At 34.0% G+C, this 12,550-nt stretch overlaps 1 protein-coding gene across 2 annotated transcripts in view; it reads right to left on the reverse strand.

Moving 5' to 3' along the window:
* LOC131047798 (pectin acetylesterase 12) overlaps positions 1-9,932 on the reverse strand; it is a 160,916-nt gene extending 150,984 nt beyond the window's left edge. The window contains exons 1-3 of one of the 2 annotated variants that reach the window (XM_057981582.2): positions 9,028-9,932; positions 7,990-8,072; positions 7,388-7,517 (exon numbers count right to left, since the gene is read on the reverse strand). In XM_057981582.2, the coding sequence (XP_057837565.1) occupies positions 7,388-7,517; positions 7,990-8,072; positions 9,028-9,235 (421 nt within the window). In that variant the 5' untranslated portion in view covers positions 9,236-9,932. The remainder of the gene's footprint in view (positions 1-7,387; positions 7,518-7,989; positions 8,073-9,027) is intronic. The other variant, XM_057981581.2, reaches the window with a different exon arrangement.
* Positions 9,933-12,550: the final 2,618 nt, after the last annotated feature.

Raw genomic sequence — 12,550 nt, forward strand, 5'->3', positions numbered from 1 at the left:
CCGGATTATGGATCGCGATTACTCGCGAGTTTTTGAATTGCTCGCCGAGTTTTTCATCTATGCTTGGAACTATGTCATGCCAAAATGGGAAGGACTTTCAACTTGCAATCCGGATTTCAAAACCCAAAATTGGGAAGAACTTGATTTTTTCGTCATTGAAACTTTATTTTTGGACTAAAGAAGGTTAAGTCTTTGTCCAAAAAGGGAAGAACGCATTTTGAGGTAGAACTTTTCACACTTGCAAATTTCTTTGTAAATTGGGAAGAACACATTTTCCTTGTTTTGAAACTTGATCTTTTGGATCAAAGAAGGTTAAGTCTTTGTCCAAAAAAGGGAAGAACACAAATTTTCCTCTTACTTGCAATCGGGTTTCTAAAACCCGAATGCAAGTAAAGAAGAAGAATTTTCAATGGGGAAGAACAACTTTTACTTTACAAATTTCTTTGTAAAATGGGGAATTTCCTCTCATAAACCCAATATGAACATGAACAAAACCAAAACTTAAACAAGAAAATGCAAGGAAAGAAACAAGAAAGAAATACAAAAATAAAAATTACCTTGAAAAGATGAGGAGAGATCTAAGCTTGTAGAGTCAACCAAACATGGAAGATGAAACCCTTTAAATAGAATTTAAACAAAGGAAGAAACTTAGCCACGCATGGTGACCAAAGAAAAACCGATTTGCTATAAAAATGCCATGAAAAATGCCAAGGAAGTAGTTCGAAAATGATTTGATTCATCATTAAATACAAGAGAAAGCAAAAATGATTTAGAATTGAAAGCATACCTTGAATGAGAAAGGTGCGAAACTTGCAAAAAAACGTGAGGTTTTTAGGGCGTTTTTGCAAATCGATTCCCCAAAACGCGCACAAAACGGTTTGAATGAAGTTTGAAATCCAACGCATTTATGATTAAATCAAAAACGCCTTAGGAAAGGGTAGATTCAAACCTCCAAACCATGGCAAATGGCACAAATACATGATTCAGAAAAAAAAACGTTGAAGAAGACAATGGCGAAAATCAGTTTGATAGATGCGTAGAACAAGGGTTTGAATCCTTCAAAGTTGCAGCAAATCCACATTTGGAAGGAATCCCTATCCTTCCTCCAAAAAATTCGAACCCAAATCAGTTTGCAAAGGCATGGGAGAAATTTCGGGTTTTAGAAATGAAACAACAAGTTTTCAAAATGTTCATATTTTTGCCTCTAAGGCAAATTTCGGGTTTTAGAAAAGGAAATACAAGTTAAATTACTTGTAATAGGGAAATAGAATTCCCTTTACAAGTGATTTTACTTAAAACATGTAAAGGGATTTTAAAATCCCATTTACAAGTTCTATTTAAAAATAAAAATAACTTTAAGTCATAAAAACATGTAAAGGGGTTTTAAAAACCCATTTACAAGTTTTACAAAACACTTAAAAGTCATTCTACTAGTAAAGGGGGTTTTAAAACCCTTTTTACCAGTTTCCAAAAACTTGTAATTGGAGAAAAATTCCCCTACAAGACCAAAAGCTTCAAGGGGGTTTTGAAAAACAAATTACCAGTTACTGGTAATTATTGAAAAATTCCCCTACATTGAAGCAAAAACATAGCAAACGGACTCGAAACGCGACGAAATTCGAAACGTAGCTTGGGGATGGATCAACAATCGATCCAGTTCAAGGATGGGGCGAATTTCTGCCTCGGGAAGCATGCCATAGAGTAAAATTTTTCATTTTTTAATAAAAATTTCCATGTGATAGTCCAATTTTTGAAATCAAAAATTGAGGACAACAAGTGGACCCTTGTGCTACTTGCATCCCTCATATGTACATTCTCCCCTCCATAATGGGATAGTTTGTTTTAAGTATTAAAGAATCTTACATATACATACTCTATTATGCATAGACATCATAATGGCAAGAATAACAACATATAAATATATATCAATAGCAACACGTTATCTGCATAACATGCCTACTTCTTATCAAGTGGAAGACAAATAACAATTCAGCCAAATCAGAATGCCATGTATTATACATCATAGCAAATGCTGGAACAGCATATATGTCTATTATCTAGTTTAATTCATTGCGAAACTATAAATCTATTGCTTGATCGAATGTCTTATTTTTTCTTCTTCAATTCGATGCCCTTCTTGGATGCTTGGAATGGATACTTATATCTTCCTATCAATGGTGAGAAGTCATGACTCCTCATGCAGTTACATCTGCTTGTAAGAGAACCCCTTCTTGTTTGATCATTGTTGTTCATAACTAATTACTAGCTTGGATCGCTTAACTTATTGAACCGCCTCTTAACATTAATTCAAATCATACCTAGCAATATTCTTTGTACTCAATCGATTGTTTATTGCTGCTTGTGTGTTGTTTACCTTTCTAAATGAATGGGATTGTTGTTCCTCGGCATTAATAGTTGTTGTTAGTATGATGAGAATAGTCGCTTCTCCTTGGAGAATCATTAGTAAAGTCGATTGGTGCAGCCTCCTTGTTCGTCTATGTTATTGTTTGCCAGGGTTTGATTCAGAAAATTGTGAAGTCTTTTTTAGAAAGACAATTTTCTTTATTAGGGTTTTAATTGTTAAGGCGAGGACATGACATGATTGGGGTCATGACAGTCTGCCCTTCCCAAGATTGCTTGTCCTCAAGCAATAGTTGAATGATCATGGAGTCTAATTCATAATCCACCTTTTGCTGCACTACTTGATATTATCTCAAGGCATATTTCTCTATCCTTAATTCAAAATGTGAGTTACCTCAACCAATGATTGGGAATTGCAAGGTCTGTAATTTTAACACAAGTTTTCTCTCATCTTTATTTCCTCATAACTGGTAAATGTAAAAGACCATTTTGGATTGACTCAATGTTTCCACAATATCATAGATATCTCTTAATGTTGAAGCAAGAACTTATATATTAAGATGAGGATTAAAAGCATGAGATACATCTATGACCTCAAATGCAATGTTCTCTAAATAAATTCACATCTTTTGGTTTGGTCTAATTATTCTCATATTCTAGATCAACCAAAAATAGAGATCTCATGATGATAGGAATACATTTACAGTAATCCTAGACAAGAAGTAGACACACTAGAAACACATCAGGTATGAACCAAACACAGAGCATACACATAAAAACAAGAAGCATACACATGAATAATATGCATACACGAAGCATACATGCAAATACACGTATTGTTGGGTCCTTATTTTGATTCATCTTTACGCTACATGCTAGCAAGCTCAAGGCTTTAATACCATTTGTAATGTCCCCTTTTGTAAATGCCCTAGTTTTGCACTAAATCACAATTCCAAGTAAAAAATGAAATCTAGAGATATCATTTGTAATGTCCCCTTTTGTAAATGCCCTAGTTTTTGCCCTAAATCACAATCCCAAGTAAAGTAAGAAATGAAATAGAGATATCATTTACCAATTAGACCCTAATTGAGACCCCTCAATCATGTTAGATATAAAATTGATCTTTCCTACTAGGTTTAGGAACATTATCTTAATCATCATTGTAAATTACATAACGTGCATGTGGGATTCAATAATACTTTCCCTAACAATCCGTCCACATTATGGAGCACGGAATGACACCCATCATTCAGCCTCCCAGCCCCACTCGGGGTTGCTCTACTTGAGTGGACCCCTGTGCTACTTGCATCCCTCATATGTACATTCTCCCCTCCATAATGGGATAGTTTGTTGTTTTAAGTATTAAAGAACCTTACATATATATACTCTACTATGCATAGACATCATCATGGGAAGAACAGCAACATATAAGTATATATCAGTAGCAATATGTTATCTGCATAACAGTCTTACTTTCTATCAAGTGGAAGATAGATAACAATTCAGCCAGATCAGAATGCTATGTATTATGCATCATACCAAATGCTGGAACAGCATATACGTCTGCTGTCTAGTTTAATTAATTGTGAAACTGTAAATCTATTGCTTGATCGAATGTCTTATGTTTTTTTCTTCCATTCGATGCCCTTCTTGGATGCTTGGAATGGATACTTATATTTTCTTATCGATAGTGAGAAGTAATGACTCCTCATGTGGTTACATCTGCTTGTAAGAGAGGCAACCCCTTCTTGTTTGACCGTTGCTGTTCATAACTAATCACTGGCTTGGATCGCTTAACTTATTGAACTGCCTCTTAACATTAATTCAAATTATACCTCGCAATATTCTTTATACTCAATCGATTGTTTATTGTTTCTTGTGTGTTGGTTACCTTTTTAAATTAATGGGATCATTATTCCTCAACATTAATAGTTGTTAGCATGATGAGAATAGTCACTTCTCCTTGGATAATCATTAGTAAAGCCGATTGGTGTATCCCCCTTGTTTGTCTATGTTATTGTTTGGCTGAGTTGGATTCAAAAAATTGTTGAGTCTTTTTGAAAAGACAATTTTCTTTATTAGGGATTTAATTGTTAAGGCGGGGGCATGACATGATTGGGATCACGACATGTCAATGCTGTTTTGTATGGCCAAGTGCAAGCCGTACTCCTTTTCAGTCCAAGGCATGTGAACCAAACATTAAATCGCCTTCCCTTTTTGTCTTTTTACTGCTTGATAGTTGGCACCATGATCACTGGACTTTAGTTCTTTCATTTTTGGATTGCACTTTGGAGTTTGAATGCTTTCAAGGGGGATCATGCAACCCTCTATACCTGCTATATGAGAGTTTTCAGACCTACAAATGTCTGATATACATTTTCAGATGTCAGTTTCATTTTTTTGGTGAGTTGGATGGGTGCTGGAGCTATTGTTAGGGTGTTTGATTTAGCTTATGGCCATTTTGGTGTGTTAAATGAAAACTTCCTGAGTTGTTTCATTGCAGCCCATTTTCCAGTATTGCATACTTACACTAGAGATTTCCTACATTCTCTTTGAGGTATATTGTTGCCAATCTAAATTCCTAACAAGTTACAGGTCCACCAAAGAGTTTCCTCAGTTGTTTTATGCCAATCTAAATTGAAGTTACAGGTCCACCATCTAAGCTGTTCACGATTATAATCTCACTATAGATTTTTTCTAGTCACAGAAAGTTGATATAACTTGCACCAGGGGTACCATATCGTGAACTTCCTGCTACCCATGTTTGTAGCAAGAATGGCAATGTCTCCTATGAGCCAAGCCCAGTCGTAGTTGTAAAAATGCATATTTAGAAAAATTGTTTTACAATATATGAGACAGTTGTAGACTGTTCTACTAAAAGATTCATAGCAGGCGTCAGAGTTAGGCATGGATACTCTGCAGCAAATAAGAAGACAAATCCGTGACTTTCAAAAACCTGCTGGATTCTAATAACTAATGCAGAAACACATGCCCAAAGAAGTGGTAAAATAAACAGCTGTTCTAGCTGTATCTAAGGTGAGTACTCTCTTCGGTGAGTAAGGAATTCTGCTCTCTTGGTGTGCATCTGGTGCCATCTGATTGAGTTAATCAGAGTTGGTTCAACTTTGAAAATCAATATCATTAGACAGGGACCTTACTTTCAGTTTCTGTAGGAAATAGTCTATAAAAAGCAACCGATTCAACAACCTTCAACAGTGACTGCTATCAACCAGGAAGATCAATATCTTTAGACAGGGACCTTACTTTCAGCTTCTGTGGGAAATAGTCTGTAAAAAGCAACTGATTCAACAACTTTCAACAGTGACTGCTGTCAACCAGGAAGATCAATATCTTTAGACAGGAACCTTACTTTCAGCTTCTGTAGCAACTGATTCAACAACTTTCAACAGTGACTGCCAGAGATCAGCATACTGCAAGAGTCCACATTTGAACTCATTACGATTTTTTTGTTAATTTTGCCTCTCTTACCATTATTCTATGCAAATATTTTTGTCCAAGGGATGCCCATTATTTACCAAAAACTGAATGAATGTTGAAATGAATTTGCTATTGTGTTTTCTTCATAAAACGAAATGCTTATCTCAGAGATGCCCCATGGGCAACTGTTCACCAAGTATCGACAAAACCTTGCGTTTCCCTTCAATTTCAGATATAGGTGCCTTGTAAAAGGTAGATTATTAGGTTTACTACAAGCCTTGGCATTTGTTCTATCTGTTATCTATATTCTTACAATATACAAACAGATGCAGAACATGTATGTCCTTCATTAACTTAATTCTCTAGGAAAACTCAACACGGGCTTGACCTTGGTATCAAAGGCTATTAAAGAATCATTTCCGAAAATTAGTTTCCTAAGCTCACTTGCCCTTAAGAACATAAGATTAACTATTCACACTTCCTTGGAAGCCAGCTAGAACTGCAATCTTCTCGTGTCATGAAATGTTGTGTAACCATAACATACCCACATCCTCTCATATCCTCAAAATTAAAGCCAATATGTGCCTTTTATCGGATTTTTAGAGAAACTTTGGAATCCTCTATATTCCTCCATAAGGTGATGTTCTCATATGCAAGTATTATATCTGATCTGGACTTCATATATCCTTCTTTTACCCATTGTCAAAGAAATAAAACGTGTACCTCCAAAGTTACTTCATTTCTTGAGAACTAGATTCCTATTTCCTGCTGTTGGTTGAATTCACCCAATGTTTTCGATTAAGTCCTTTCCAACAGAATATATTGGTTTATAAGCTACGTATCTCATTAAAAAGAACACCCAATGCATTGTTGATTATCTGAATTTCTAGCCATAGTTTAGAAAGAGCCTTGCATGTATTGTGAATTTCCGCAATACAGGGTTCGCTGCAGTCCTATCAGTTAACGTGAAACTCAAGAAGGTATAACTTGCTTCCAGCAACATGTGCCTTCCTCAAATTGGTGGCAAGTATCTGTGGGTCACAGGTTCCATCGTCCTGGGATTTGGGCCCCACACAAGTCATTAGCATCCAGGCTCTTTCTAAACTATGGCTAGAAATTCATAAAATCAACAATGCATTGGGTGTACTTGCCACTAGTTTGAGGAAGCACATGTTACTGGAAGCAAGCAAGTTATAGCTTCTTGAGTTTCACGTTAACTAATATAACTGCAGCAAACCCTGTATTGCGGAAATTCACAATACATGTAAAAGAGTATGCGAACATATCAGAAATCCCAGAAAATGCAAAAGATCTTTAAATCCTGTAAATCCTTGCAGAACTTTTGAAACAAATGGGGCAACTGGCCCATCGAGTACATTCTTAAGGGACCAAAGCTCTTAAAGACCAACACTAGATACGGTACCCTACAATTGTTAAATCAATCCCACTATTCTTGAGAAGAACACAAATTAGCATTTGACCTTATCTACTCAGATTGCACAGTTTGAGGAAACAACAGATTTTAAACGCCAGCAAAATCACAAATTTTGTTTGACAAAAAGAAAACTCATAAAATTGGTAAAGTTACCCGGATTTTCGTATTGTTTGTTGCTTAAAATGCCCGAAAACGTAGCATATTTGGGCATGTAATTGGATGAACCCCTGTGGGTTGTTTTCCTAGCAATGCAGGATTCTGAGTCATTACACCATCCTCCGCCCTGTTTTCAGGCATGTTTACTTTACATCAGCCGGGTTCAACAATCACAAATATATTTTTATGTGCTATACATGATGAACATTTACTACCAGGAGATTATAACACAAGTAATTTACCCACCAGAATAAAACATTAATAAGCCCAGTATGAGTCATCATATGTACATTTTAAGACGTTTCAGAAATACCCTTGATAATATTCAATCCTATAATTTGGGTGAGAAAACAATAAATGCTGCGACTTTTTGGTCAGGTAAAGGTAAGGAAATATATGTAAAAGATTCAGTCATAAATGATAGCTCCTTAATCGCGCCAGATAGGATTTATCTGGATGTAATCTATTTTTGATCTATCATGGAAGAAGGCCAAAAAAAAACTCTGCTATGAGACAAGGATGGATTGCGCTTGGTCTAGGAAAAGCCTCCATAGATTGTATACCTGAAAAATAGTTGACAGTATGAACTTTGGCATTACCTCAAATTGTAGGATCCAATTATTTGCTCCTGAACCATGCCCCCTGTCCAAACGGTAGGCTGGCAAACTACCATCCAGACAAACTGCATTGCAACATTATTTATATTAGAAAAGAAAATGTGAAAATATTAGTGATAAGAAATCGATGTGCCATTTTCCATTCTACGAAATATTCTCAAATGCTTCAGATCCATGCTAAAAATACACTTTACATAAGGCATGTCGTTTCTGTAAAAAACAATTTCTTCAGCACGATAAGAAGACAAGTAAGATAGATCGTGCAAATCTATAAAGACCAGCAAAAATCTATCTCGGACCCAAAATTAACATGATGTTGTGAAAACATTCGTCATAAGAAAATATTCTTCACATTTTTTTTCAATCTATGAGCCATTCTCAAATGCTTGAGATCCAAGCTAAAAATGTACTTCATATAACGACAATGTAACGACAATGTCGTTTATGGTAAAATACATTTTCTTCACCATGATAAGAGAAATTGTTTATGAAAGGAGAAACTTGTCAAGCAAAATGAAATCCCAAAGCAAAAGAGAGCAGAAAAAGGTGGAAAAAAAATTTTACTGATTAAGCAGTACACCATGAGAACTACAAAGAGATAATAGCCAATCAATTTCAATGTCTCATAGATATTAGATTGTCATGTGGAAATCCATAATTATAGACTTGAGTCTTTGTATAAGCCTGAACTAGTTCTTCATTGAAACATTCTCCAAAATCTCTAACACAATCCATACTGAACTCTAGAAGGCTTCGGATTCAAAATGGGAACTTATTAAGGCCATAGCAAATTTTGCTTACTACTGAATACTTTAACTATCTGTCATTGAGATTGAATTAGTAGATGCAATAGGATCTTCCTAATCTTACGTTACAGGCTTTTAGCATTTGAGCTCTATACAAAAAGAGCAAGATGTTATCCATACAATCAAACCAGGGTATCTGAAGCATTTCAAAGAGGATGTATCATCTGAATACATATATCTACTGCAAAATACATGTTGATGTTTTGGGACTTACAAGCTCCTATATCTGCTGCTCTCTCCACCAGAGTCAAATTCACCACCAGCTCATCAGTTGTAGAGGTCTTAGTTCTTCTCCTTCTAGACCCCCTTGCTGCATCGATCATTATTGCAGAAACAGCAATAATATATATTACTACTAGCAACTTAACAGATATAATATGAGTCACACTCTTTACTGATTGGGAATTTCTCATAGCACCCATTCTGGTTATAGATGGTTTGAATCAATTTGGTGTTAAAAAAACTATTTTTTCCAGAAAAAACAGAACTCAGAACCCAATATCTGTGAACTTTTGTTCACTCCAAACGATCAATGCGACCTTCTGGTACTCACTTTTTAAAGGATTTGTACTGTACTAGAATTCAGAACCAAACACTTGTGAATATAAATCAGCAGAATGAAATCTTCTAATCTTTATTCCATCTGTCCTTAAATAAACAACTGTTACAATGCCGGCCCAAAGCTTCCTCCCGCCTGGATAAATACAAATCTATAAATTCTGAGTGAAACATCAATGTGAATGTTATCACAAAATCTATTTATAACATTGTTGTATCAGCACTCGTGAAGCATTCAGCACTTTTTGGCACGATGTGGAAATAATTCAGCCCAAACGTCTCTCTTAATCCAATCCATAACCACTATCAACAAATTTCTAAGGCGCCAATTCTGTCATCCAATTCTATCCAACGTTTCCACCATTCTTAGTAATTTAGAAGGCAAATTCTCATAACTCCTATAATGTGCGTTGTATAGAGACGTAACAGTTAAGATGCGAAGAAAATATAGCCGATTCCATTGAGCGCATGAAATTGAAAAAGCTGCCATTGCGTGCTAGTGGAAGTAAACTTTTAGATTGAAGACTTGTCAAATGTTTTGTTGGTAAAGACAGACAGATTAGATTTGTAATAGTAATTGGGTGGACGCTCGTTTGTGCTATGATGAACCTCAATGCACCAAATTAATAAAATGTTTGTGGAGTGACGGTATTCGCATATTAAAAGTTGTGAAGCGTAAGGCAAGAATTTTTTTGTCTTCGATATTAAATTCTTAATAATTTCATGTGCTTGAAGACAAAAGAAAAGTCATTGTCCCTTATGTTCTGCCGGAGGACCCTACCAAGCTACGTTGGTGCTCTATCACTAGTGTGAAGTCTCCTTTACATGATGTCAATAAGATCCAATAATGTAAAATGTATGTTAGAATATCTTAATGTATATAGTTATAAAATAATGATATTGTTAATGAGTCTTTGGTTTATTAGTGAAGTTGAATAGTTTCAAATGAGTCCATCACAGATTAAGTTTTGCTGAGTGCAAGGCTCTGACATCATAAGGGATGGGGTCGAGGATCGTGCCCTAGACGAATTTGGTGTAATGGATAGCTCTTGATTGGAGATGTTTCAACCTATTGGCTCGTGTCCCTGTATCAGGTTAGGTTTCAACCTATAGGCTCGTGCCCATGTATTGACTTACTCCTTGGTTCTTAGCTGAAGAGATTTCAACCTATAGACCTATGCCCCTATATCAAGTGGCAAAAACTATTCTGTGAAGGCCTTTTGCTAGGTTGGTGTGCTTGCGGGCTTCATGTCGTTGGTGGATTGTTGTGCTTGCAGGTTTGTACCTCCATAAAAAAAAATTATAGTAATATTTTATAAAGCTCAATTTTGATTTAGGAGGTTTTTTAAATATAGTAGAAAATTGTTTGAATAAATATCTTAAGTAGATCAATGAAAACATAATGAGATGTTTTTTTATATTAATACATAGGGTGCAAAAAGAAACTAAGTAAATAAAAGTTGAAATTGATTTAATAATGAATAGTTAAGTTAAGGTTAAAATTGATTATGGGGATTTTAAAAACATAACAAAATTTGTTTGAAAATATATCTTAAGTAAATTAATGAAATCATAATGAATAATCAATTTTATTTTGGATGGAAAGTTGGGATTGTTTCAACATTTCAAATAAATATTAAAAAATTAAATGAAAAATAATTGTATTTAACTTTCAACTTGGTAAAGATTTTATTGACAATTAGTATTTTAGAAATGATCAAATTAATGTTCTTATGCCAATAAGTTCTCTATCTATCATGTTGGTTCATCTTTGTGCATTGTGTAAAACTAATGTGTATATGTACATAAACCCCTATTCGTGAAATTGAACTCTACACATGGAAATGACCTCCACAAAAATGAACATTGATAACTTGCTTAAGTTGATATTTGAATTCTACACTATGAATGGGATGGTGTTTATTGACACCATTTAAGAGTTTGTGAGACTAGAACTAAGCTACTTTAGTTAAATCCTTATTATCAAATCATTTTTTTTTTAAGATAATCAAAAACACAAAAACACAAAAAAAAAAAATGATGTTGAAGATTTTGATTTTTCATGAAATGAATTTTGATGGATCTTTGATGGTTTGCAATGAACTAGAGTTTGTCTATAAATATAACTCCTTAGCACACAAGTTAGTCAATTGAATGTTCAATTCAATAAGCGATGGCTAGTTGGAGGGAGTCAACTTTGGGCATAAAATTTAAATTTGAATTTCTAAATATTGGGAGCATTTTCATGGACATAGAACTAACCTAGGTTATTTCTACAATCGAAAATTTGACCTAGTAATATATTAAAATAATGAATTAAAGATTAAAATCATCCTCATAATGTGTGTAGATGGAATCAAGTTAGATTTAGGCTATTTGCCAACTTTTGTGTTAGAATGCATCAATTATGCACTAACCATTAAACTAAAATAACTCACTGAAAATTAGCCAAAAACAAAGGAGAAATCATTAAAGTGTATAATCTTTACTATTATAAAAACAAAGAATAGCCCAAATTTATATGCAATTCTAATAAAGTTATCTTAAATAAAATAAAAAGAAAATGGCATATGAACTAAAGAGAAAGTATATCAAAACTAATCATACCATTCAATACCTCACATATTTCATCATATATATAACCATGTGATGAAGTTGCTTCCTATTTAATTCTAAAGAAGAAACAAAGTGAATAAAAGCAACAATCATCTAAGTGTAGAATATTGTGGAAGTAAACTCTTTTTCTAAACATTGATATAGATCAAACATCTCTTATAAAAGAAAGTAAGAGGTGTCTTATTATTAAAGATTATGAAAGTCTAGAGAGAGTGAATCTCTTCAAAGACAAAAAAATAAAATTACTAATTTCATGATAAAGAAAGCATCTAAAAATAAAAGTAAATCTTAATTTCAAATTCTATTAAATAAAGTTTAATTTCAAATTCTCTTAAATAAAGTTGACCTATTAAAAAATTATTCCTAAATAATAAAACCTCATATAAAAAGACAATTCTTAAAAACAAAGTGTTCTACATAAAAGCTCCGGTATATTGAAAAAATAACAAACCTTAGAATTAAATATTTAACATTTAGTTTTTATAATAATAACTTTTTTAGTAAAACTTATTCGATATTTTAAAAAAATTGCTAAAAGTTTTAAAACATTTTCTTTCAATATA

This window comes from Cryptomeria japonica, chromosome 8, assembly GCF_030272615.1.
Source record: "Cryptomeria japonica chromosome 8, Sugi_1.0, whole genome shotgun sequence".
NCBI lineage: Eukaryota > Viridiplantae > Streptophyta > Pinopsida > Cupressales > Cupressaceae > Cryptomeria > Cryptomeria japonica.